We start from the raw sequence: 26,083 nt of genomic DNA, 5'->3' as shown, positions 1-26,083 counted from the left end.
ATTGAACCTACAGAGAAGTGACATGACCTACCTAGCCCCTTATAGTCATGTAAATGGGAAACTGGCAACAGAGCCAAATTTCTCAGCCCCCAGTGATAAAATATTGAACCACGGGATTGTACCACTTTCTCATTTGTCTTGGCCCACTTTTACCCTAGTTGTTCCTCTAGCTATTCCTAGAACTGGCTGCCTAGAAGCAGATGCTCCTTTTTTAGTTTTTCATAGCTGGACTCAGATCTGATGGGAAAAAAAACTCCATTACTTTGTGCTGAAAGACTCCTTTAGTGCCTACTAGCTCTCTGCTGCTGTAGGGGTGGCATGGGAGTCACCAAGCACACACAGCTCTGGGACAGCACATCTGGCTGCCTGGGAAGATGCAGGCAGAGGTGAATCAGTTCATATTTCAGGACTAGGTCCAGGAGGGAGGGATCATGAATTAGGTCAGCATATCTGAGTGCAATCAGATCTGCCTGTGTAATTAGTATTCAAAGATTCAAAGAGGGAAGGAAAGAGGCAGGGTGGTAAATTTTGGGAGATTGTGTGAGAGGTAAAACCAAAAAGGTACTAGAACCACTGTAACTCCTTTCCATCATGTGTTCTGGGTAATGCTCGCAGAGTTCAGGCTTATGGATCTTGCTGCTAGTGAAGACTTTTAAGCCCAATTCCTAGTAAACAAAGAGAAAGAAGAACAAAAAATATGCAAAAAAATGGTTTGAAAATAAACTTCATTTGATATGTCAAGAATGGATGTACCTAAGTCTGGTATTGATCAGAATAACAAAGGCTTGTATGTAAATTCCAGATAGGCTGGTTTGACACAGATGTGGAGTCTCTATCATGTTATTCTCCTACTAAGGCTAAATCCTGGCATGATCAGATGGAAAGGTACCTTGGGGACAGCTGCCAGCATGAAAATTGCATGTGTGAAATGGAGGGAGGGTACCCAAAAAACTTTGTGTGGGACACTTTGGGTGCATATGCGTGGATTTATGGGTTATCAAATTAACTGATACTTTAACAAAGACATATTTAAACCAGAGAAAGAAAACATGAGTGAAGGAGGAGTTTCTAATATTATGCCACTAGCGGTAATTTTTCAGGTCTGTTGCCTTATCCAAGCCCATTTGCAGCTGTCTGTCCTATGAGGAGACCTTTCAAAGTTTTAATGGTTTTGAAAAGCCCTCAGTTACTGTTCATGGGCTAAGCAGATGTGGGAACTGGGCTTGGTTATTTTCTTGCATACAAACATGAGCAAGTTTACAGCAAATGAGCTCATCTTTTTTATTAAAAAGCCCTTAGGGGCAGGTGAGAAGAAGAGAGGAGACTGAATTCAAAAAGGGAACAAAAGAGAAAAATGAAAGGTTGGTGCTTACTTTGAGAATGTCGTAGGCATCCCCTTCGCCATCAGAAGAAATGGGTACATAGAGAAATCCATTTAATGACAGGTTGTCAAGTGACACACATGGATTGACGTTGTCTTCTTCCAAGTAGTATTCCCTGAAGCTATAACCCTGGCTTTCCTTTAGTGGAAGAAGCTGATACACCTGGAGAAATGCAAATAACAGGGAACAATGCAGCAGATCACCACTTACAGGGACAGACACAACCTAGCATTCCACTGGTAAATGCCAGCTTCTAAAAAGCAAGTGTAAGGAATGCAGCTGTAAAAACACATAGCCCCGTGTCTGTAGTGCTGTTAGTGAGGGCTTGCTTGGTTCTTGTACTTGCTCATTACCAAAAGTAGCCAAGACTCACAGAGCTGGGAGAAAGCTCATTTTCAGGCTTCATAAGGAGAATACTCTTGTCCACTGCACGGAGGGCACACAGGGATCTTGGAGAGGTGTGGAGTTGCAGGTGTGTGTTGGAAGCAGGAAGACCTTCCTTGGGTGCAAAACTCAATCTCACCTGCAAATCCAAAAGGACATTCAAGCAACCCTTTTTCCAGACACTGTTACGTTATGATTCTGACACTTCTAGCTATGTGAACTCTAAGGTCAGCTAGTGTCTAATGGATATTCATCTTTGATCATTGTAATTAATAAAGATGAGTGATTCTCTTTTTGTTTCTGTCTTGCTCCACTTTTTTTATTTTCATAGCTTTGTAGCTTATTCTGGTCACCAATTCTCAGTCAACATCAGGTCAGAACATTTCATGAACCTATTGTGAATTCTGCCTTCATTCTGGAAACCTAAACTAAGCTGGTGTCCATAAGACAAACATGGGTTGCGTAAACCATGGCTTGTACTCACTTTATTGGGGAGGCACATTTCAACCTGGAAATCCTGTGAACTGGCAATGACTTCCCCACTGGGTGAAGTGGTGTACACGAGCATCTGTGCCACAGGAGCAATTGCTGCCTTGACAGGGAAGCTCAACCGGAATGTCCCGGAGGCTGACAGAGAGAGCAAAGGGCTATTCAATATGCAAGGGGTTCCACTATATGCATTTAATAAATAATGCAAATAAAAAAAGTCAAGTTCATTCCTGATTAACATTTTTAGTTATCAGAGGCTGGCAGATTGATACATGACTAAAATTTATGGCTGCTACTGAAGATGCCTGCCTTCAAAGACTGATTGTGAATTGACAAAACTCATGAGTTTGGAGGGCCTCTCCCTGCCTTCTAGATTCTCCCCAGTTAACACGTGGCCTAATTTCTTGATGCTCCCAACCCTTTTTTTCCTCTCAAGCTCCAAGATCTACAAAAAAATAGTTGAGGCAAAAAAAAGTAACATGACTGTTGCAAAGGGTGACAGGAGTCAAGGTTGCAGAGTGACTGAAAGAATAACTTGGCAAGGTTATTGCTGAGAAATCACTTATCTGAACACCAAACTACTGCTCCAAACATGGTAGAAAATGCCCCTCTGTGGTGGAAAATTCTATCAGGGCCTGAGCTTTATGTCATAATCTAGACAAGGTGACAAAATGTCCCTTGGTACCAGCCTGGGTGGGAGTTCAGTCACTGCTCCTAGTGAGGATACAGAACTTTGTACAGCACACAAGACCTTTTACTGCCATAATCTGTTTATATCCACTTCAGTGCAACTCCTTCTCACAGACTTGCAAAATGTTTCCCTCTTCTCATTTTCAAAAGACATTTAAAGTTGCATCACAGTCTCTGGTACTTAAATGCGTAATCTTGGGCATTTATGTGAATAAATTTAAATGTGTTGATTAGAATATAGATATGCATGTGTTTGCATGCTTACAAGGCAGGAATAATAAAAAAAAAAATATGGGAAATGAGAGACACAAAGAAATGGAGGCATGCTCTTCCTGCTTGTTGTACATGTGAGTCTCCCAGCACTGGTAAGCATCCACAATCAGAATAAGGTAGAGTGGCCATCATAAAGTGTTGGTTTTATGAAATGGCGAAAATATTATACTTATTTTTGGTTAAATTTTCTGACATTTTCTCATTAAAAAATTAGCACCTGTTGGAACTCAGAGAAAACAAAACTAACCAAAGCCATGTCATATAAAAAGGCTTAATTTTGAAAATTCAAACCTTACATGCACAGTTTGAACAAAATTCAATGTTTGAATTGAAGCAATTTACCTACATCCCCTCTGCCCCAAATTACCATCAGAAATGCTAAAAAGGCATAGATCTGCTCACCATCACCAGGATTCACAGTCAGATCATGGGTGTCAGCTAATTCGATTTGTCCCTTGGCCATCACCTGTGTAACAGAGAAATCTTCCTGGAATTGTTGTTTCCAGTGTTGAAAGGAGAAGGAATGTTCACTGGGTTAATTGTAAGAGTGTGAGCAACACCAAGAAGATGCTAAAAAAGTGCCAGGCTGGAATTTACTATGCCTTTGGAAATAGAAATATTTGCTCCTAGGAGCACCACATTGATCAAACATATCTTTGCTTTTGTACATAGTACATATATACATCAGGTTCAAATGCATTTTGCCTCTAACCACACATAACTCTGGGAGTCATCTGCACATTTCTAACAATTTGGAACAGACTGGACATCATAAAGTCTCCTCATTCCTCTCTCATTTGGTTTGTGAAACAGTGTGAAGAAAAATTTCACCAGGATTAGTTTTATAACTGCACTAAGTTGGGACAGGAGACCGCAGGCTGCAAAGAATATGAGCTTGAACAAGGTACCTGAAGTCAGACAGCAGGCAATAGCCTAAATGCCTCCTGTAATTCCCTATGTAATTTCTAGAAAAAGATTCCTTTTGCACAGTCAAAAATGCTTTTTATTCAGTTACTTTTGATATGGAATATTTATTCCATAACACCATATTTCAATGTCAAGATGTGGGTTCCACATCTGTAAAAATGGAAGTTTCTCACTGTTTGTTTACCCGCTGTATGCACATACTTAAAATCAATTTTCCCAGGCAAGTGAGTAAACGAGTATATTGTCTTTCCATTAATTGTTAGAAGTCTTGAAAATAAGCACATAGACATCTCTAGCACAAGTTTCTATTTTTTTTTGAATACCAGCCTAAGTCCCCTGATGTTCTGTGCAGTCCACCAGAATTGAAGTGTCTGTTTTATTGATATTTTTATTGTTCTCCAAAGCTACTCTTGTCTTCTCTGCTAGTGTCATTAAATGGGATAACCAGGAAAACAAATTTAGGGAGAAAGACATTCTATTTGGATATTCATTTGAATATTCCTGTTCTCCCAAAAGAGACTGACATGTCATTGTTTTGTCCCAGTTCAATTAGTCTCTCCTCTCTGAACTCCAAAATGAACAAATTCATAGTTCTTAATGCCAATATGCTACAGTCTGTTCCAATTACTGTGGTCTCCCAAAATTCTGCACACAGGAGAGGAAGAAAAGAGAAAGATTAGCAAAGTGTATGTGGATTGCACTGTTGAAGGTTTCCAATGCTCTCCATCATTACTGGCCATCTAGCAGTGCTCTGGTTGCTCATCATGGAACACAGCTAGAGGTTACACACTACTTTCTGTGGCTGTAGATCAAAGTAACCCCAAATTTGTCTTACCAAATAATAAATGACAATTTTCTTCTGCTCCCCTATGGCCTCTGGTGTGAAGATATAGTGCACCTGGACCTCTGCTGAGGAGCCACAGCTTAGTGTCTCGGGCTTTGGCTCAATTTTGAGGAAGCTCTTACTGAGGGAGTAAGAGCGAGTCACTCTGCGCGTGGTATGCTCGTAGGACGGTGTCATCCAGTCACTGTCATAACAGTTCAGTTCAGGTTTATGCTCTGCCTGAGAAGGAAGAATAAAAGGTTCATGGCCAAACAAATACAGGTATAAAGCCACATAAAAATCCACAGAAAAAACTCTGGATGTGTTCTGTATTTTGCATGCTTAGGAGATTGTGGATAACATGCAGAGAAGACATAGAGAAGTGAGGTGACCCACCAAGAAAATTGCCTTACTTTCCAGTTGTCAGAAAAGACTGATAATCCATGGACAGACATTTTCCCTGTTGAAGAGAAAGACAGAGGCTTACCCCTGTCTCTGCCACTCACTCGGATTTCCAGGGAGAGTTCTGTGAAGCTGGTAGTGTCTATGGAAAACCAGGATTGTCCCTGCTCATCTGTAGTGTAATTCCCTTTGTATTTGTTTCCACCCACAGTAATTGTGATGGTTTCATTGGCAAGTGGAGCATCAGTGCCATCGACCAGCTTCACCTAACAAAGCAATAACAAACTTCAGGCTTTAGACTAGCAACAAAAAGCAATAGACAAGTAATACATCCTCTTCCCTCTTTTCCTCCTTTCTTGATACAAGAACAAAGGAAAAGAATGTGGAAATGTGTGAGGCATGCCCTGAGGTGTCTGAGGGTACAATTAAGAAAATTCTCAGCAAAACAACCCAGTCAGCCCAGAGAGAAATTATCTGTTAGGATCCTTAGTTCCTCAGTAGTTTTAACTCCCCCGGCCAGCTTCATTTGGGCCCTCCATCATGTATCACCTGCCTCTTGAACCCTGTAACCCACACACCCCACGACTCCATCTGGGGGGATTGTGCACTTGTGTGTTTGCTGTGCCACTCATTGCCCAGGGTCTCAGAAGTTCCCTACCGTCCCAAAGAGTGGGATTCCTGATTTGTACGCATAGTCCAACAGGTCAAACTGGATTTTGCTCATGGTGGATGTGATACCACAGGAGCCTGTTCCAGTCATCTCAATTCCTGCAACAGAGCACAGTAAAGAGGGATTATGAATGATTTTCTAGTCACGTTACTCCACCTTCCTTGTATTTGCCCGTTGCTCCTGTTATGCCTGCCATCACTTCTTTGTGTCCTACGTACCTGTGCCATCTTCTGTGATTTTGCCTTGTACCTCAATGCTCATCTCATATCCCTTGCGTAGGAGCTGAAACACCTTGGTCCTCACCACACCAGAAACACACCCACGAGCATCTGCCTAAGCGAGGGATTGGAGAGAAAATTGAAATTCTGTGAACAAAGTTTGTGCATTGAGGAATGAGAATAGATGCCCCAAACCCAACATGCTTGACTTCTGTTCATGAAATTCCAGAATATCTTCAAGGGTTGTCTCCAAAAACTTGTGTTCAGCCTCTTTCCTAGTGTTTCATCCACATATTTTCTGTGTTCTGTGAGGTATCTGACACACAGTTTTCTAAGGGCCACACTGGTTTCCTTGTTAATTCCCTCCTGTCTTAGTTCTGTTTTTCTTCCTGTTTCTTCCATTGTCTTCTCTCTTCATCCTGTTGCTCTTTCTCCTGTACTTGACCCATATACAATACCACCTCATCTTTGTTCCTTGTTCTCTATACAGCCTTCTTGTTTTCTCCTCATCTTTGCTCCTTGCTCACAGTCAGTCCCTCTCACAGTTAGAAAATTCCTTCAAAGACTCTTTTCTCAGTTTGTGGAACAATAGCAAAGACCTCATGGCTGGCAGCTAGAGGTTTGCCACTGGTTTCAATGGGGTCAGGTTTTCATCATCAGTTCTGTTTCCAGCTAAATGATCTCTCTGTTAAGAATGCCTTCTTCTGAGATTCTTTGCTTTTCCCTGGAGAGAATGCTATCTCTAATGCCCTACTCTCTCCCAACATATTTGATCTTTCTTGAGACAAGATGGCCCATTAACCTTCAGAAAACCATTACATTTTGATCTTGGGACTCACCCGCCTAGTGAATTCTTCACACACAGATTCTGTTTCTTTTCCGTAACAACTTGAAGCAGACTGAGAAAATTTCCGGCATACTTGGACATTCACCAAACCAGGAACGGGCTTCCCATAGGTGTACCTAATCACAGTGTGTTAAACAATGAATCAGATACGGAGACAATCAGGCACAGTCACACAGACACATCTCCTTAAAGACCTCTGTGGATGATTTCCCAATACTTCTGAAAGGCTGACTAATCTGACATTTTAATGATTTCCATCACTTTCATAGTGGGATTCTTCCATCATCCATGGAAGATACATTCATCTTGTTCTAGGTGGGACATCTCTGCAGAAAAAGGTTGACTTTAGAAAATTATTTCAGTCAGGAGCATTTGTATATTACAAACTGCTCAGGTTTCAATGAAGAAATGGAAAAACAACCAGGTTGTCTCAGAAGGAGCGACTTATGAGTTAGAAATGAGAACACTGGGTTAGCATCACCAATTTAAATGATGTCTGATCTGACATCTTGGAGTATGGAGTATAGACAAGCTCTAACTGAAGAAATGTAAAGACAGAAAGAGAAAATGTGAAATAAACTGGGAAGAGAAAAATGCAGATTTGTTTGACATAATCTTTTAAGGAACACAAGGAAGACCTTTCACTTTGACTGTTCAGGCCACACAGCAGGTTCAGGACTGACAGAATGAAATAAGTGTTCACTACATGTCTTGGAAAAATTTAAAAACCCTCCCTGAGCACTTCTTTTGGTCCTCAGCAAAGAGGCAGAGTGAAGAATAAGCAAGAGAGATTTACTGGAGCTCTGTGACTCACAGACCACAGACAGACACTGGAAGCTCGTTGTCCTTAATAGTGATCATCTTTGGGACCTTCACCAGGACCTCGAATCTGGGCAGCACTAGATGGAAGAGAGAGAGTCTGGTATGAGAAGAGTGAATAAGAGTTGTGTACTACACAGCAACCCAAGCATAGAGCCAGGATCATCTTCATATGACCCTCCCTGTGTTCTCCAGTATACATCTAAATCCCTTCCATAGGTTTTCTCAGCCTTCACCACTGTTTGGGTTCAAAGGCAATTAAGGACGTTTGTAGTCTTTACCTTGCCTTATTGGCAGTATGGGCTTATGTGGCTCCAGACAGCTGAGCAGATCCCCCACCTGAGTCCATTCACAAGGACACACTGGTCCTGTGTGGTGTCTTCACAACCTGCATAATTTGCAGGTGGGACTTGGAGCAGCACATTTGCCACCTTTGTAATTTACCACATTGAAATGCCCCAAATCATTGATCCTCTTGGCTCATTCTTACTGTTCTGGAGATGCAGAGTTGCTCCTAGGCTCACTAAGCTGCACCATGGGATATCGTCCTGCATGCTCACAGAGTTCAAGTGAATCTAGCCAGAGACTCTCAGATCTATATTTTCAAGTGGAAAAGGCAGCACTAAAGCCCAATATAAAGGAGCACAAGTAAAATATATATTTTTTTTACTTTTTTTTTTACATATTAAGTTACGTTCCTCTTCCCACATTGCATCCTGCAACCCTTCACCTCCAACTCCTCATGCCCAGGACTGGACTGCAGCATGTAATGTCCTGCTTCCAGGTGGTGCAGCTGAGGGGTTTTTTCACAGTGCAAGGAAATAGCAGCAGAGTGGGTGCACCTCCAGGAAATGGAAAATAACTCTGGGTTATACAGTTTAGACATAAATTTGCCTCTAAGATAGGAGGCAAGGCTCAATGTTTCAACTCCAGGGTGCATTTCCTCAAAAGACTTTAAGAGAAATAGCAATAGGAGAGATTCATAAGAAAAAGACTAAAGAACAAAGGAAAGAAAAATCAGTTTAGGAGGAGGCTAACAATGGGACTTAACATTTTTGATTTTGTGGGACATTCAGAATGATCTTTGGGAGACAAGGAACAGGCCATCTGTCACCATGGCAGATTGAAGCCTATAGCCTGGTTTGTGGTCAAATTATTTACCATTCCTGACTCAAAGCCAAATAAGCCATCTCTCATGGACTTCAGTGGCAATCTATGGGCTGCATATTCCAGAAACAGCAGGTCCTGATCAATGGATCTGCTGTTTTTGGAATAAACATCTGGTCTTCATGCAGAGTTAATGGAGAGCCTGGGAGTGTGGGCAATCAGCCTCCTCAAATGTGCACTACAGTCAGAATACACATCTATGGTCAGAATACACACCTACGATCACCCAAGAAGCTTTGTTAGAGAGCTGAGGGTTAAAAGACTTCCTGCAAATTTCTCCTCACTCAGTCTCTCCTAGCAGTCTTTTTGTAACATTCATGGGTTGTTCCTCAATCACAAGTTTTCCACCAAACATGTTTTCTAAGCTTTCACAGAAACAAGGAAGAGCAAAAATACAGAGGACTACAAATGGAGAAAGAGACCTTATGCAGATGATGAGAGAGAAGCAAAATAGAGCCACCAAAATATTGTCATCTCTTACATTCATATCTAGTGCTACTTGCAACATGCTGCTGGACCAACTGAGACAAAGCCAGCTGAAAATAGTGCCACAAGCCATACACAGGAATTCTGGCATGTCCTGTGCTCCCCCGAGCAGTTTGAGCAAATACGAGCTTGGGCAGGTCGCAGAGATGCCCTAAAGTCAGCAGTAACTTGTGATACTTAGTGCTTTCTGGCTCAGCCCCTATGAATCCCATTGCCTGTTACATTCGGTCGCTCCCTTCTCCATGCTGTTCCAAGGAAATTCCAAATTGAGCAGTCGCAGTAAAAGGCATTACTGTCAAATTCCTCTCCTTACCAAATTCCTCCACACTGAAGGAGTGCTCCACATGGGATGAGACGCTCTTCTGCACAACTATTTTGTAGAAGCCTTGGATGGGATCCGAGGTGAGGGGGAAGGAGAGCTGTGTAAAGCCTGTTTCTAGCTCCACCCCTTGCCACTGGTACACACGGTTCCTCTGGGGATCCTGCAGGTGAGGGTAACAGTGTCACGCAACAGTACAGGAGAGTGCCAGGGACAGAGCAGTGCAGTGCCCAGTGTATGCACATCCCAGCTGGGAAACACCTATCTGTAATTATTCAACAGTCTGTGAGGTTCTGAAAGTACTTACCTGCCAATAACTTGCATGCAAGAAAGCTTTTAAACACTTTTGTGTTGTCTCCCCCTCAGCTGTACCTGTAAAGGATGGGGCCAGGAAGCTAGGCAAAGCAGACTGGCAGGGTAACAGAAGGGAACAGAACTGGTATCAGAAGTAAGTGAAGCACATGGAGAAAAGGAGGAAGTTTCAGCTTTCTTGACTGGCCATACAGCATGCAAAAGTTTTAGTTTTCTTGTGGCTGGAATGAAGACTGCTGAAGTACCAATAAACAATCAGCTGAGGAATCAGACACCTGACTTACCTATGGGACTGAGAAATGTACATGTATAAGAGTCCTAAGCCTGTGGTTGGGTGGGGGAATGGTGACAGGAACAGAGGAGAGTATACTCCCACACAGAGGCATCCAGCTGAGAGCCCTACCTCGCGTCTCCATGCTCCTAATGCTGGAGCTGAAGTCTCACCACTACTACATTTGTGTATTGCTCATTATTAACTGACCATCAATAATTAATCCCCTCAGCCCCAAATTTCTTGTAGAAGTCACTAAAACAGCACAGTTGTTCTGCCTAGTTTAATGCATCCTTGTACCCTGGCTGTCACAAAAGTTTATTTACTCTAGATAGGTGTGTGACTCAAGGTATGTGACTATGTGCATTAACTTCACTGAGATATTATCTCAGGGCTTAGGAAAAATGGAGATGTGAGCGTCATTCTCCCAGCTGGAGGTCATCAGTCAGGGGGCAGAAGAGGGGGCCATGTTCCCAGAAAGCCAACTGGGAGGGTGGCACAGTCATGGCTCTGACCAAATCCTCTTCATCATCACGTTTCAACCCTGCTGAAAAGTTCACCGCTTATTGTGAGGGACACCACTGGTCTTCCTCAGAAGAGGAATTCAAGAAAATGTTTACCTTTCAAGCTGGGCTGGTGAACTTGTTGCCATTCCTGTGATGTATCTATAGGAAAAGCCTGAAAACCAGTTTGTTTTCTTCCTCAGAAAGGTGCTCTGTTTTTTTTTTTTTTAATTACATAAGCAATAGGTCAGGATAATAGTTCGGAAGTAGCAGACTCGTACTGACTTCTGCCTTTGTGCTTAACTAAGATAAATTAGTGGCATCTAGGGTGTGGATTTTCAGACATTTATTTCCTTAGAAATGCTGTCGCCTTTCTTCACTCCTGCCACTCCTTCCTTTGGTCCAGTCCAAATTTCATGCAATCATGTAGTAAACTGCACTGACAGATCTGATCTGGCTGAAGAAAGTAGTCTAGAGTAATCTGGTGAGTTTTCTGCCCCAGGAGCTCCCCCCCTCTACAAGAGTGTCTTGTAGGCAGCTGTGAAATCCGAACAAAGGGCAGTACTGGGCTGAGAAGGAGCACTGAGCAAGGGAGAGGGGATGGTGAAGATGAAGGACCTACATAAGCTGGTTTAAGCAGCACAGACAAACACCATGCTTTACAGACTAGAGCTGAAAACACAGGTGACCTTCCTAGGGATATAAAAGTGAAGGCTTCCATGGTTTTGACACTTACACACACAAAGGTTATTAAATTATTCAGCTTTTTAGGCAAGGACATATTTCTGGAAGATGTATTTGGTTTTGCTCCTTTCATTAAATTTCTGTACTCAATAAACTATCATCTCACTGAAAGGGAAGGGACCCCATGGGACATCCCTAACAAAAGGTAGCTCTGAGATGCTCCCCTCGGTCTGCTAATCCACACCTCCCACTGTCTTACTCTTCTTTTCCCAATATTCACAGATCATCAGTGGCCCGCCAGCTCTGCAGCTCTTTTTTGGAAGTTTGTTGATGGGAAGAGAGAATGACAGCACTCTGAAAAGAGGGTACAAAAGAGGGGCACAGCCTGGTTTTGGCCTACCTCTGTTGTGATGACTCTCCAGCTCTACACAGAGATGGTGCAGAATGGACACAGCAACCCCACACAGCGAGGAACAGTAAAAGGACTGACTACACAGGACCCATTAATTGTGTAAACCAAAATAAATTTTGTGCACACTAATTTCAGGATCCGTCCATGAGCCCTCATCATAAGTTTTTTCAAAAGAAGATATCCCAAATAATGACTATAAATTTTGGGGTCTCATCTGAAAAAAGTGAGTGCTTGAATCATTGAAACATCCTTCCTATTAACTTTTGCCTGCCACTGAGGTTCAATCATTAAAAAAAAAAAAAGCCAGACAAAAAGAACATGCTTGGGAGGACAAGGGATGTCTATTTATTTAATTTTGTTTCTTTGGTTTTGAAAGCTTATTTAACACTGGTCTCTAATTTCAACCACACTTGGCAGACAGAGACCCAGTTCTGACTGGGAAGACTACACTGCCAAGTGTAGTTCTGTTCACAGCATGGCTTGTAATGGTTAATTAGTTTTCTCCTACAGCTCAAAGAATAATTATTTTGATGCCCAGCAACTCAGCCTTCCTTTAACCAAAGGGAAAAGGTCACAGGCCTGTGATTTTTCCCTTGCCCTTCAGCCTGAAAACACTGTTGGGGACTGGTTGCTCTGTGCCTGCACATTCTTCTGCAAATAATAATGTAGTTATCCACTCACCTGAATGTAGACAAAGGGAAACTGTGGGGAAAGATCAAAAGAAAATCAATGTTAGAAATATTAATCATACTGAATTATTTTGCAGATTTGGACTGAGGGGAAGAAGAACAAAGAACTTCTAAGAAGTCCTTTGGGTTGTTCCCTTTCTGTACTTGCTGTTTTTCCTTGGATCTTGGTGGCTAGGGGAATCTTATGATAATATTTTAGGGCCCTGACCTTTTGTCTTACCACTGTATGAAGATGTGATGAAGCACAAATTTTCAAAGAATTTGTCTGCATAAGGAATTGATTGTCAAATAAAACAAAAGGTGGGCTTGCACCCCTGGCCAGTTCCATAAAACCAAGATCTTGTCATGCTGCTCTCTAAGTGTGGGACTGCACCCACTGCCAGAAACAACTTCACACCTGTCACTACCCATGCAAACTTGTCCCACACATTTTTCCAGTAATGACATCCCTGCCCACATGCTTAGCCACATACATTGATTTGCAAATCTGGTTTTAAACATCTATATGCTTCTGAAAAGGGGGATTTTTTAGAGGCAGAATGTGTCCTAGGAAAGATTATGGAACAGGTAAAGCACGGTGTGAGAGAGTATCATATGCTTTAAAGGCTGTCTTCAGTGGTTCTGGATGATGACAGCAATGGTGTTAATTTAAAAATTAAATCTCCTGGCTAACAACAAGGAATTAAGGCTCTACCTTCTCATTCAGCGGGTAGAAATCTTTGTCCAGAGAGACGATCCGAAACTGAACTGAAGAATGTAACAGAAAAAAAGGAAATTCCACAGTTAAATTTGTAGCCATCACAGGAAATGACAACGTTTCAATAAGTTATTACTCAGATTCATTCCAGGGATCAACAGGCTCTGAATTGAGATCTCTAAGTAATAGAAACAATTACTTCAGGGTCTTTCTCTTGCAGATAGTGAGGGACAGATAAATTTAGAAGGATAATCAGGTCTTGGCTGAATTGAATTATCTCTTGGGAGTGCCTGTCCTGCTTTGTTGATTCTGGTGCAGCCAAGGGAGACTATGCTTTGCAGTCATCCCAGTTTTGTGCCTCTACTTGAGGAGAATGAATCAGAGCCTGTGCCTACACCTGGCTGAGATGCTGTGCCTGGAGAATGGAGATTAGGAATGATGAAAGTGCTGTGAACTAGACTTCAGCTAACAGAAATAAGATTTACTGAGTACCTTAGATCCCCCCATGAAGAAACCATAAAACTTCAATACAAGTATGGCACCTCTGAAGAATGGAGCCCTTAAGATGTTTTGCTGTCAGAGTCAATACCAGCCCAATTCCCAGTACCTGTCTGTCCAGGCTTGTAGATGGGTTTGTCTGTCTGGACGAAGACCAAGCTTTCAGAATTCTTGACCAGCACTGACTTGCGGCTCTTGAAGTGCAGTGTGTCCCCTGCCACCGTCACAGTGAGAAATGCCACTGATGTGCTATTGGATTTTGGGAGCTAAGGAGAATGAAGAGGATGAGTGCTTTACTGATCCAACCCATTGAACTGAGCACTGAAGGAAGAAGCGCTAGCTGGGTCAGAAAGTTTCCTAAAGGGACAAAAATGACTCAGTGCAGGGAGCAAGAAAAAAACTATTGCCTTCCTTCATTTATATACTTTTCTTAGACAAATACTGAACCTGATCTTATTCCCTCACATGATTTATCAAAAAGAAAATTAACCCAGATTCATTAATTAGGGTATGGAACCTGTTGCTTACATTACTCACCAACCAGCCTTCTGCAGTAAAAAATTTGGAATAAACTCCAGAAGCAGTCATATGATTTCATGGACCTCACTGTCTTTAACAATTCCCCAACTTTTACAGTTTTCACTCCACGCTACTATTTTTCGTCTCAGGCTTACTCATGTCAAACAAACATGGGGCACATTCTGTCAGTCAAAGTTCCAAAACACTTCTCTAACACAAGCATGCAGAGAAGTATCATGTGGGACACAGAATTTGATAATGGGGGAAAATTAGTCCTTGTAAAACTACCACAGTCAATCATCCACATTGAGTTAATTCTTTTGTTTGACTTAGCTTAGGGGTCTCTTATTGCAGTGTGTCTTATTTCTCATTTCTGGACTGTTTGGATCTACTGTCCCACATCAATAAACACAAGAGACCATCCCATGAGGATGAGATACTCACAGAGAAAGGGATGCAGGTGAACACATCTTTCTCTGACACCACGTCATCAATCAAGCTCCTGTTCTCCCCTAGGTACTCGAGTGTGGCACTCAGAGTCACAGACTCATTCAGGTAGGTCAGCTGAACACAGATTTTCTCATGAGAATTTGTGTGGATCAGAAAGGGCACCAGCACCATGTACTGCCTGTGAAGAGAGGGAAGCAAGAAAAATCAGAAATGTGAAACAGTTTTAAGGCAACAGTATTAAGTGAAGGGAAATTAACAAATCAGCATGCCTAATCCATTGCCATCCCTGCAAATTGCAGTGCATATAACATGAGCATTCATTTTATTTTTGGTTTATACATATTAAACGGTCTAACTAATTAGCCTAAAAGCAGGAAAATGCTTGCAGTAGAAGGAACAATTTCTATGCTAATGGAGAGTGCTTTACAAAGGATGTTTTGTTTGGCTTCACAGCAGGGAGTAAGGATGGTTTGAAAGGTTTCAGGCTGTTAATTGAATTTTGTATATACCACAATCTCCTTTTGAGACTCAAAGGCATTAGCTAAAAACAGTTCAGGAAAAAACCCACCCACTTGTCTGACTCCTCCAGTGTTTGCCTATCCAGGTTTCCAAATCCTTCACATGCTGAGCAAAGATGTGAATGCCTGCAGGTTGGGACCTTATAAAGATGAGCACACAAAGGATTTTGGGGTGTAGTGTTTTATTGCACCTCAAGTGTACTTGCATCTTCAAAGAGCTTTGAGAAAGGTCCTTCACAGAGGACCCTTAAACTAAGCTGCTATTCAATAAAAGGGATCATTTTACTAATAAATCAAATTATTAATTCAGTCCTGGATTAATTGGTTGAAAGATAGGGCAGAAGGGGTAGGAACCAGTGAAAACCTCCAGAGTTTGTGTTGAGACCCCTCTTTTTCAGTACATACCTAAATGATCTTGGAAGTACAATTCTTTCATAATTGTGCAGGATAAGAAAATTCTAAAAATCGACTTAGATATTTGTGGAAAAGATTTTTTTGTATGATAGAACTGAGTAGCAAAAATAGTAAATGAACGGTTCATAAAGGGAAGATAATAAGCGAGCTCCTACCACTCAGACTTGACCACTGTTGGTCAGCCTTGGAAAATTCTCAATCAGTAATAAGTAACAGATTGTCGGGAAGGGTTCAGAAAGGAATAGAGGACAAGTGCAAATGCATCCATCCAGAGCTACATTTTTGCCTGGGCTCTGAGCTTTCTGGGGAGTCCTAAAGCCATTGTGGAGGCAGTGGGATCCCAGCAGCTCCTGCATTTCCTTCACTATGAGGCAGCACTGTGGTGAAATGTAGTGAGGAGCCTGCTGGCAGCTCTGCTCAGCCAGTGCTGCTGCAGAAGCTGTGAAAGGAGGGAACTCCAGCCTCCCAGAGAGTGAGTTACAGCTTGTGACTCTGCTTTCTCCAGCGTTTCCTTTCTTCCACAACCTTCTTACCATGGCTTCAGCCCATGCTGCTTCCCCTATTGCCATCCCCCCTGTCCCCTGTCAGTGGCACTGGCAATGTGACAATAACATCCAGTCTACAGAAAGGACAGCATGACCTAGTTTGTGGGGAATTTGGCCTCATTTCTCTTCCTGTTCACTATTCTGCTGAAGTTATGGCCAACTTGCAGAACTTCCCCTTAGGCCGGCTTCCCTGCCTTTGAAACGGAGATATAAACCATGCTGTTTATAGACCTCTCTTTAGGTGTTTGGGGATGTGTTGTTTAGAAGAGACAGATGAATTAAATTACCATGAGTGTTTTAAGCAACTGTGGTCACAAAACCCATGTACACACATTCCAGGACAAAAAGCATCTGGGCTGCCAAAAGAGACCTCAGCATGCAATGAGCTGTTCTGATGAGAGAGGCAGAGACTCTGACAGAGGCACGCATCGAGGAGGAATGGGAGACCCCAGAGATGGAGGCAGAGGCAAAAATGGTGAGTTTGTCTCTACAGAGAAGGTAACACTGTAGCTGAAGGTGGAATAATGTCTGTCTTGGTATTGACTCTCAGCTGCTTACTAGAACAAGCACCCAGCCAAAGAAGGCATTGAACTTCATCAGCCCAAATCAATACCTGCCAATTAAAGTGTCATTATGGCCTTACACTTATGCCCAAATACAGAGTACTCCCAAGCATGCCCACTGCACTGTAAAACAGCTTACATGCACAACCAGAGTAGGAGAATAATATCTTTGGCTGCGTTCTTCCAAAATCATTGAAATTTTGGTTACAGAGGACCTCTGGATGTCTTAAGCCCACCTTCCCTCCTGGAACAGGACTTTTGCAAAGGACACCATAGATGAAGTTTCTACCATCTGTCTGGGTCATCTGTTCCAGTGCTGCGCTAATTTGATGAATATGTTTCTTTGTAATATGCAATCTGAGCCTAAATTGTGTCTCCTGCCCAGTTGGTCACCTCTGAAGCAGAAATAGCAGCAGCTATTTCTGCCCAAATGAGTGATACCCCCACTTGCATAGGGCACAGTGAGCAAATCTTGGTTGGAAGTTTATTTTGTCTTCAGTTCAAGGGTTGGTTCCTTTCTGTGTTGTATGCAGCATCTGATCTATGCTGCACCCACAGCAAAACTACCTATGCTACCTAGCAGTTCACTGCTCAGAAGTGCCTCCTCACTGAGCTCCTGCCTTCCTTCTGGGGACCCCAACAACACCCCTCTCTCTCCCACCTCTCTGCCTTTCTCTGTTCTTCCCTCCCAGAATGGGGCTCAGTTAAGGGACAAAATGCAGCCTACAAGAAAGATGGAAAGAGACTGTGTCCAAGGGACAGGACAAGGGGAAATGGATTCAAACTGAAAGAGAGTAGGTTTAGATTAGATATTATGGAGAAAATTCCTTCACTGTGAGGCTGGTGAGGCACTGGCGCAGATTGCCAAGTCAAGCTGTGGATAGCCCATCTTGAGATGCTTAAAGCCAGGCTGAATAGAGCTCTGAGCAACCTGTTCTAGAGAAAGGTGTCCCTGTCCTTGGCAGGGGGTTTGGAACCGAGGGATCTTTAAGGTCCCTTCCAGCCCAGGCCATTCTATGGTTCTATGCTCCCCACAGGTCTGAGCAGTATGGTTTCATTCCCTTTCCCCCTGATGTTGGGCAAGAACGAATGAAGATTACTTAATTACTTGGAAATCAGATAAGTGCAGGGGACCAGAGCCTGACCCCAAAGCAGACTTGCTTGGCTGATCCACCCCAGAAGAACCCAAACAGGGCAGACAAATGAGGGATTGATGGTACAGTATGAGTCAAAGGTCCTTCAGGCTGACCCAGTGGCAGCTTTACCTCTGACCACACAGCAAGTGGCAGCAGCAGTGCTGCACCTTCTGCCAGCCCTGTGGCAGTGCTCGTGGGCATGAAATCCCTGCAGCGAGCACCGCTGGACCCGGGCTGGTGAGAGCCGTGCTTCTGTCAGCACTGCAAGGGGAGCAGCAGCCAAGCTATGAAGAGAGGGGCTGCTCCCACCCAGACTAGAGGAGAGGGGCTGCTCCCACCCAGACTAGAGGCTCCAGAGCAGCACTGTCCGGCGGGCAAGGCTGGGGTGGGCACGCCAGGCTCCAGCCTGCCCGTGCCATGCCGGGCTGCCCCTCTCCCTGCAGAGCCCACCTGCAGCCGCGCTCCCGGGCTGAGCTGCCCTGGTGCGGGTGCCCGGGGAGGGCGCTGGCACCAGCCCCGGGCCGCAGGAAGGGAATCTAGGTCACAGATCCTCTCCGAGAACAAGCACATCTGAGGCTGCCAAGGGAAACAAACTGGCAGGAGAAAGGGGAACAAACTGGCTTGGGAAGCAACAGGAGAATGGGGAGAAGTAACTCAGTGATTGAAACAAGGACACTCCGGGAAAGGTGAGCACCTGGATCCCGGCATCATGCCCACAACATCCCAGGCCCTGAGAGGTTTCAAGGCAGAAAAATACCTGGGCAAAGGTGTTGAGAGGATCCAGGTTTGGACTACCAGGGCAGGACTGTGGGCATGTGGGCAGAGATTTGGGGAGGGTGGAAGGAGGCCACGGGCAGAGATGGTGGTGGGGAGGGGTCCCAGGGCTGGACAGCCGGCAGATTACAGGATGGGAGCAGGAGCACTGTCAGAGCTGTGCAGGAAACTCAGGCTTGGTTATTAGTGGGAAGAAAACTGCAGGAAAAAGGGAGCACGTAGACCTCCCTCCCCCCTCCGCATGTGTAGCTTACGGTTCTGTGTTGAGAGGAGTATTTCCAGGAAGGAAGAAGAGAAGAAGGAGGAAGATGTTTGGTTTGCTGGGCAGCTTGTCCTTCCCCATGGTGCAGAGCAGGTTGTGCTGAGCCAAGCAGTGCTGCTGTTTTCCTGCACCTTGTAATTCCCCTCCACTCGGTGCTCTGTCAGCCTCTTTATAGCTGCTCTCTGCAAACAGCCCAGGGGCTGGAGGAGATAAGGGCTGGGGGCCAGGGCCCATCCGGAAACAGGGAGAGGCAGCAAGGAGGAGCTGGAACACAGGGACAGTATTTGGCCAGAGACTCTGCAAGTGGGGGAAGGGTATTTATTTGGGTAATGCTTATATTAGAAATCTTTGAATGATTCATACCCTGTTTTCCTTAACCCATCAGAAATCCACAGTGTTGGGGATGTGAACTGTGTTCAGCACATGGTAATATTCCCTGTGGGCAGCATCCACTCACAGCAATCTGATTTAAATTTCCACAATATTTCCTTCACAGTTCCTCTTTATCAGCACTTTAAAATATATTGTTTTGAGTTGGAATGACTGACACAGAAGGTGAAATTAATAAGTTAATATGGGCCATCATGAATATTGATGAATTCCAGTCACAGCATGCCTCATTCTGCAAAATTTCCTCCGAGTCTTACAGTCCTCACTGCTTTGCCTGGCAAAGATGACACAAAAATTTGATGTGTCCTACACCTCCAAGTTTATAACCACTATAGAAAACACATTTTCCCTTGTAAATAAAGTAAGATATTGAGCTGTTTAATTTTAATAACTTTAACCCAATCCTGGTATAGTTTCCTCTGATTTTTCAGTTTCTATTTTTTAGCTTTGTAGGTGACTGCCAATTGTCCAAAAGCAGAGTGGACAACTCCTTCCTTGTTGCTGACTGCAATTGCAGGAAGAAAAGGTGCCTGTGGTTGGGTGTAAATACTCTCTGTACTTTCATAACACTTGTACATGTGGAAATCCTTGTCTGCTCCAGAAGTCTTAAACAGTTTTGGCACCTCTGCCACCAAAGGTAAATAATCCCAAGAAAGACACTTGTTTCTCTAATGTGATCCTGTTCAGTCTCCTCAAGGATGTAGCACAATGCTTGACCCTCAAGGCCAAAGCCAAGCAATAAAGTGAACTTTAACCGTTGAAGAACAGGCATGTGTGAAAAGAAAAAGCTGTGAAAATGTTTCTTGAAGACACTGGTATCATGCCTAAGGTGGTCCATGCACTTTCACCCAAGAACTCCTGTTGGAAAACAGTAGCTCTAGCAGAGGAATGTCTCTCCTTAATGCCAGCAGCTTTGTGTGGTGACAGGTGAGGAAAAACCCACTGTAAAACTCAAGACTAATATGAACAGCTCCAGTTAACAAATTGTATTAGCTGTTCAGCTAAAGGCAGAAAAAATACTACAGGAGAGAAAAAAACCACAAACATCAGTATTGTTATTTTAAAGGAAATCCAAGTGATGATATTAGTTTTCCCAGCCTGAGAAAAAGCAAAAGCAAACAAACCCAAAGCAATTTATTTAGTGTGACAAAGAAGTATGACAGGAAAAAGTACTTAGATAAATCAATAGGAATAATAGCAACACCCAAAGACATAAAAAGGGGTTTCTCATTGTATAGGAGACAAAATGCTTCACAGACCACAGTGAAGGGAAGGTCATCTATTTAAAAAAACCTCAGAAAATATGAACATTTTACAAGTTGTACCAAGCAGGAACAGGAAGATACACAATGAAATGAAATACCATAAAACAGCTTCATCAGCTAAACTTCAAATGAAACTGGAAATGTCAGAATGAATAAAGATTATCCACTTTAGTTGCTTGTTGAATAATTTGACCTGAGAGAAGGGCCTGACAGCAGATGAACTGCCTTTCCCAGACGTGGACAGCTGGGCTGTCAAATATAACTCATATTTCTGAGGTGTCATATGAACAAATGACTAAATTCAGGCATGGCAAAACCATAAATGAATTATTTTCATTTTAATGCACTTTGTAGATTAAATTGCAAACCAGATTGGTAGCTGAATTTTATAAATGGCCCTGTGACCATATTTTGTGTGATGTGAGGTGGCCATCTGTAGGGTAAGCCATATACAAGGTATTTAGAGGTTTTCTGTCTTTCTCAGCTGTGTTATAACAAACATCCACAGTATATATAAATTTGGTCTTGCCTTAGAAGAAATTTATACTGTATGCTGTAAAAAAGGCTATAAACAAGGGTGTTTACCCTGAGGCATGAGAAATCCAGTGTGTGTCTGTTTGATACTTACAGTACACAGCACATACAGAGTAGGATAAATTGTTGAAATCCCATTATAAAATCCATCTAAGGGAACTAGTGAACACTCTCTAATAATTTAAAAACCTGTAAACAGGAAACTGCTCGCATGTTAGCAGATATTTTTGGATATCACAGAGAATTGAAGATAATCCCTGATGCAGTAACAAATGGCAAGCTATTTTAATTTATGCTTTTGTACTGCTCAGAATTTTGCCAAGGAGGGGCGTAGAAAAAGCCAAAACATTTACAAATGTGTCTCTGACCAGCACTCAGGTCAATAAATTATGCTTTTTTTTGAGTCATATGACTCTTCAGACAAAAATTTACCATATAAAAAGGTATATTAAATGCATATAGACTTTCTGTTTAGCTTTGGCTGTAAAGTTAGTGTCTGGACTACCTCTCTCCTCAGGTACAGGCATCTCATGAAGGTTCTTCTGCTGGCCCTGAGGTTATGTCCAAGTCAGGTTGAACAGTGTTTGAGCCAGGCTTTCCTCAGAGGTGCACAGTGGCAGGAGCAAAGGTAAACAGGCCAAGATTCATACAGAGAAACAATGGGCACATGGAAGGAAAAAAAGTTTTTCTCCCAAGGGCTATGTAACAACAGAACAGGTACCCACAGGTGCCATGAGACACCCATCCCCAGAGACCATCCACACTTCATAGCACAAGGCCATAAGCAGAAGTGCCAGTGAAGAGAAAACCCCTGATATTCATACTCACCTTGGTTCCTGCCTTGCTAGGTGACATGATGCAAGGCCATTGGGCTCTCTCTGTGCTACAGCTAAGCCACATGTTTGATACCCAACACATGAGTCCTTTCCCAGTGCAGACAGGAGCTGGGGCTCAGCTGGTGTGTCTGTCCAGGATTTTGAGATAGAAGATGCTGTAGGAAAACCAAATAAAGTCCTAGTGGAGCATGAGGCAAAGCAATCAGATATTGTCACATATAATCTTTCCCCCTGCACCCCTGCTTTGTTCTGTTCCAACTTGTCAGGCAGGGCAGAGCTGGCATTTCAGTCAGGGCAAGGTGTGTGACCAGTGTAACACACCTGGAGAACATACCATTTATCAGGAACCTTTTCAACACAGTGTCCTGCTACAGAGCCTGTCCTGGGAACAGGACAAGACCTCTCCTAAGCAGCCATGGGCTCTGAAGGGACAGCCAGCTGTGCATCCCACAGTCAGTGCACAGGACTTTCCAGATGTGCTTCACCTTGGCACACACCTTGGGGACACACCTTGCCTTGAGAGCTAGGATATAAGGGGAACTGCTGGGACCTAGAGCTTATCACTTCTAGAGAAGTGAAGTAGAAAACATCTGGCACAGTTATGCAATTGCTTCCAGTAATAACCCACCCTTAACCTCCCTATGGGCAGTGAGTCAAAGGGTAGGAGGCTGAAAAAATGTGTGAGGTTAACACTTTAGCAGCATGTACAGAGTCCTCTCATAGCCAGTGGTGGTTTTTATTCCCTTCACCTTTGACTGCCTTGTTCATATGTCTCTCTTCCCTCTCAAACAGGACTTTTTAAATCTCCCAGCTGACAGGTTATATACACACAGTGTGACAACATGGGGTCCTGCTGAAATCATGTTCTTAAGGGAGATCCTGGTTTGCCCAGCAGGAACAGTGGTGTGCCAGAAAGGAGATCAGTGTGCTGAGCTGCAGGAGTATCAGAAAGGGGAAGAGTGAGACATTCCATTGAAGGAGACTATTAGGTCCTGTATTCAATGTAATGCCTTGCTTTTAGGATTTTCTGGACCCTCAAAAGGTGACCATTTACTAGGTCAAGCAGAAAGAAGCTTTGCCTTACTGGTGAGCTACAGGATTAGCTTACACTGAGTTGCTTTTCCACTCGAAAATCCTTGAGGAAACTTTTCATTGTTGCTCTGAATAAAAAAAATCAAATGTATGAGTGATGTGCCTCAGGAAGTCCTTCTCTGACATTTGGTGTTTCACAGCCAGTGGTGCCAGAGATGTGACCACACTTCTGTGTCACCTGGCTGATGAATCAGATGGTGGGGGTCACATCAGTGCAGACAAAGCCCTACCTCCCTAATTGTCCACCAGGTACAAATGAACTCAACAAAGAAATAATCAGAGAACAAAGCTGAGTTGATTCCTCAGAGCAATTTGACATCATCATTTGTTGGCTGAAGGGTGTTCTGACACATTTCTGGCCTTCTATGATCATTGAATTGGTTGGTCATTACTCACATTCCATATTTGACACAGGAGCTGAGAAGAAGATCTGAACATCTAAATCATACAGATGAGATCTTGCTTTCCCATTGTCTAATAGTTTGGCACTATTGTCTGTGACACTGTGGGGATCACAGAGGATTTGAGTCAAAAGATGGAGCAACCAAACTCCCAGAACTGAAGACTCCTTTGTCTGACCCTAGCTAAGCATTTGAGGGGCCTAAGCAAGAGAATGCTTCTACACCAGAGCTTATTTTTCTGGAGAGACCCATTTTTCCTCTAGATTTTGCATCCTGCTGCCTCCACTGTGGATGACAGTCATCTTCTACTGTAAAAGCATTTATGTTCACTTTTCAAAGAAAGTATGGTTGTTAGAGTTCTTCTTCTTAACTAGGCTATAACATCAGCCTTTTGCAGATCCTTGAGTGTGGACTCCACATGGGCAGCAAATCAATTCCCACGGCACAAATAAACTCTACAAAGAATTACTTAACACATAAAAGGGAAGTAAGCTGGACAGAGCACTTCAGTCAAAGACACTATGACATGATTATACTTTGTTAATTCTTTTTTATCAATAAAAATTGCATTTCAGAACAGCTTTTAATGTACTTCTAGCAGAGCCATGCATGGACCCATAAGACATCCAGAGCAGGTGAAAGGACAGTGGCAGACACTCACAGTGAAGCTGGGAGTTTCCCACTTATTGTAGTGTTCCTGACCCAGTGCAATATCCTTCACAACAGTTTCAGCTTTTTTAAATGGAGATGTGCAATACCAAGCACAGAAAGCCAGTGCATGTGCCTTTGAGTTGGCAGCAGTATGGTACCTCGTAGCAGCTCTTGGGCCAGTGAGTCTGATTTTGTGACATTTGGGCAACACAGTTTACTTAGTCTGTATGTCTAAAAAATTACAGTAATTCTACCCTCTGAGGCCTGGAACAGTCCCCAGATCCCTGGCACCTCAGGATTATCAGATGAGAGAAGAAGAAATGACATTCAGGCTGGTGGGTGTCCCTGGCTTGTTCAGCCCACAATTAATATACTTGCTTCAGTTTCAGGTGTGCGGCACAAAACCTAGAGCTGAAACATGACACCAAGGTTCCAGACATCTTGGAGGTGTTGGAATGTGTTTTAAAAATATTGCTGTTCCCTGTGGGAATGGAAGCCAGGGAGACATGATCGAGATGTAAAAATGTGGAGGGAGAGTATGAGCATGGGATATTTATTAGATCTGACTGCAATGAGCAATTATATGTTTGAGTTGAAGGAAAAAATTGGGCAACAAACATTGCATTTTCAGTATGCAAAGGAAGAGAGTACAGTGGGAAATGAACATTTCATGTTTTAATAGACAGGTTTGACCTAAGAGGAAGATAAGATTTCAAAAGTATGATAAAAATGCACTTTATTTTTTTTCCCCAGGACCTTGTTTCTTCCCAGGAAACTATGTTCAGCAGAACAGAATAACATATTTGGCCAGACCTGAAGGGATTTTTATGAGTTCCATGTGAGATGCTGAAGCCTTAACTTAATTTGCCTTACATTCCTCAGGAAGATATACACCCTGTATCCACATCCACTCAGTCTGCTCTCCTTTTCAACCTTGTTACCATAACTATTGATTTCTCTTGCTTTAGTCCAGCCTGATGCTCATGTAAATCAAGTCAGTTGCTACAATCTGGGCTGTGTCAGGAATGCAAAATTCACAGCTTTTCTTGCTTTCCTCCTTTTCCTCCTACTGCCAGTGATGTTTTAATTTTGACATTCTGCATGCAGATCAGAAATGTACCCAAATCTATTTCATGTCCCACAAATTCCTTGTCTGTGGAACTTAAGAAAGTGGCTTTTTATGACATCAGTGTCATGCATATCCCGCATGGCAAGCCCTGTGGAGTACTAAAACTCAAATTTTTTAGTGCACTTTGAGAGAAAATAAAAAATGTTTTGGGGAGAGGAATATCCTCTGTTGGCCTGATGATTAATTTTCACCGGAAAAAAAATGCTAGGCCGCACACAGCCATTAGCAAATTTCCTGGTGGAATGGATCATGTCGAAACACATCCTAGCCCTCGGCTGGATGTTAGCCCTCGGCACTTGAACAGTGTACACTTAAATTCCTGCTGGGCCCCTTGGCAGCGGGTCCTGTTGTGAGCCTGCTGCATCCCTGGTGCCGGGATGCGCGGAGTGAAGCGGGAACCGAGGCCCTGGAGGCCTGTGGGATGGGTCAGGGTACTGCTGCTGCTGCCCCTGGGAAGGAGGAGCAGCATCCATGCTTCTTCCCCCAGCCCTCCCGATGCTGCTCTGCTAGCGTGTTAGCGTTTGCAGGAACCACCACAGCTCCAAGCGTGATGAAGGAGGGGATGAGCAGAGGGGCGGGAACACAGGGAGGGTCGCTGCTGGTGGCTCCTACCATGATCCATCCTGGACTGGGTTGGACAAA

General features: G+C 43.3%; 2 protein-coding genes across 4 annotated transcripts in view; one reads left to right on the top strand and one right to left on the bottom strand.

The window, feature by feature from the left end:
- The window catches only part of LOC128933081 (alpha-2-macroglobulin-like), a 37,321-nt gene extending 17,958 nt beyond the window's left edge, over positions 1 to 19,363 (bottom strand). The window contains exons 1-17 of one of the 3 annotated variants that reach the window (XM_054269949.1): positions 19,136 to 19,363; positions 14,926 to 15,109; positions 14,072 to 14,228; positions 13,462 to 13,514; positions 12,760 to 12,780; positions 9,891 to 10,059; positions 7,920 to 8,004; positions 7,098 to 7,221; positions 6,259 to 6,373; positions 6,029 to 6,138; positions 5,475 to 5,636; positions 4,981 to 5,208; positions 3,621 to 3,684; positions 2,251 to 2,393; positions 1,756 to 1,905; positions 1,374 to 1,544; positions 566 to 665 (exon numbers count right to left, since the gene is read on the bottom strand). In XM_054269949.1, the coding sequence (XP_054125924.1) occupies positions 566 to 665; positions 1,374 to 1,544; positions 1,756 to 1,905; positions 2,251 to 2,393; positions 3,621 to 3,684; positions 4,981 to 5,208; positions 5,475 to 5,636; positions 6,029 to 6,138; positions 6,259 to 6,373; positions 7,098 to 7,221; positions 7,920 to 8,004; positions 9,891 to 10,059; positions 12,760 to 12,780; positions 13,462 to 13,514; positions 14,072 to 14,228; positions 14,926 to 15,109; positions 19,136 to 19,224 (2,125 nt within the window). In that variant the 5' untranslated portion in view covers positions 19,225 to 19,363. The remainder of the gene's footprint in view (positions 1 to 565; positions 666 to 1,373; positions 1,545 to 1,755; positions 1,906 to 2,250; positions 2,394 to 3,620; positions 3,685 to 4,980; positions 5,209 to 5,474; positions 5,637 to 6,028; positions 6,139 to 6,258; positions 6,374 to 7,097; positions 7,222 to 7,919; positions 8,005 to 9,890; positions 10,060 to 12,759; positions 12,781 to 13,461; positions 13,515 to 14,071; positions 14,229 to 14,925; positions 15,110 to 19,135) is intronic. The other 2 variants (XM_054269952.1, XM_054269951.1) reach the window with 2 other exon arrangements.
- The window catches only part of PHC1 (polyhomeotic homolog 1), a 289,375-nt gene that overhangs the window by 89,303 nt on the left and 173,989 nt on the right, over positions 1 to 26,083 (top strand). The gene's annotated exons all lie outside the window — the stretch shown is intronic.

This window comes from Melozone crissalis, unplaced genomic scaffold (assembly GCF_028551555.1).
Source record: "Melozone crissalis strain CALT ecotype California unplaced genomic scaffold, PUWL_Pcris_2 ptg000008l_1, whole genome shotgun sequence".
Classification (NCBI taxonomy): domain Eukaryota; kingdom Metazoa; phylum Chordata; class Aves; order Passeriformes; family Passerellidae; genus Melozone; species Melozone crissalis.
This window is presented reverse-complemented; position numbering and strand designations above follow the sequence as displayed.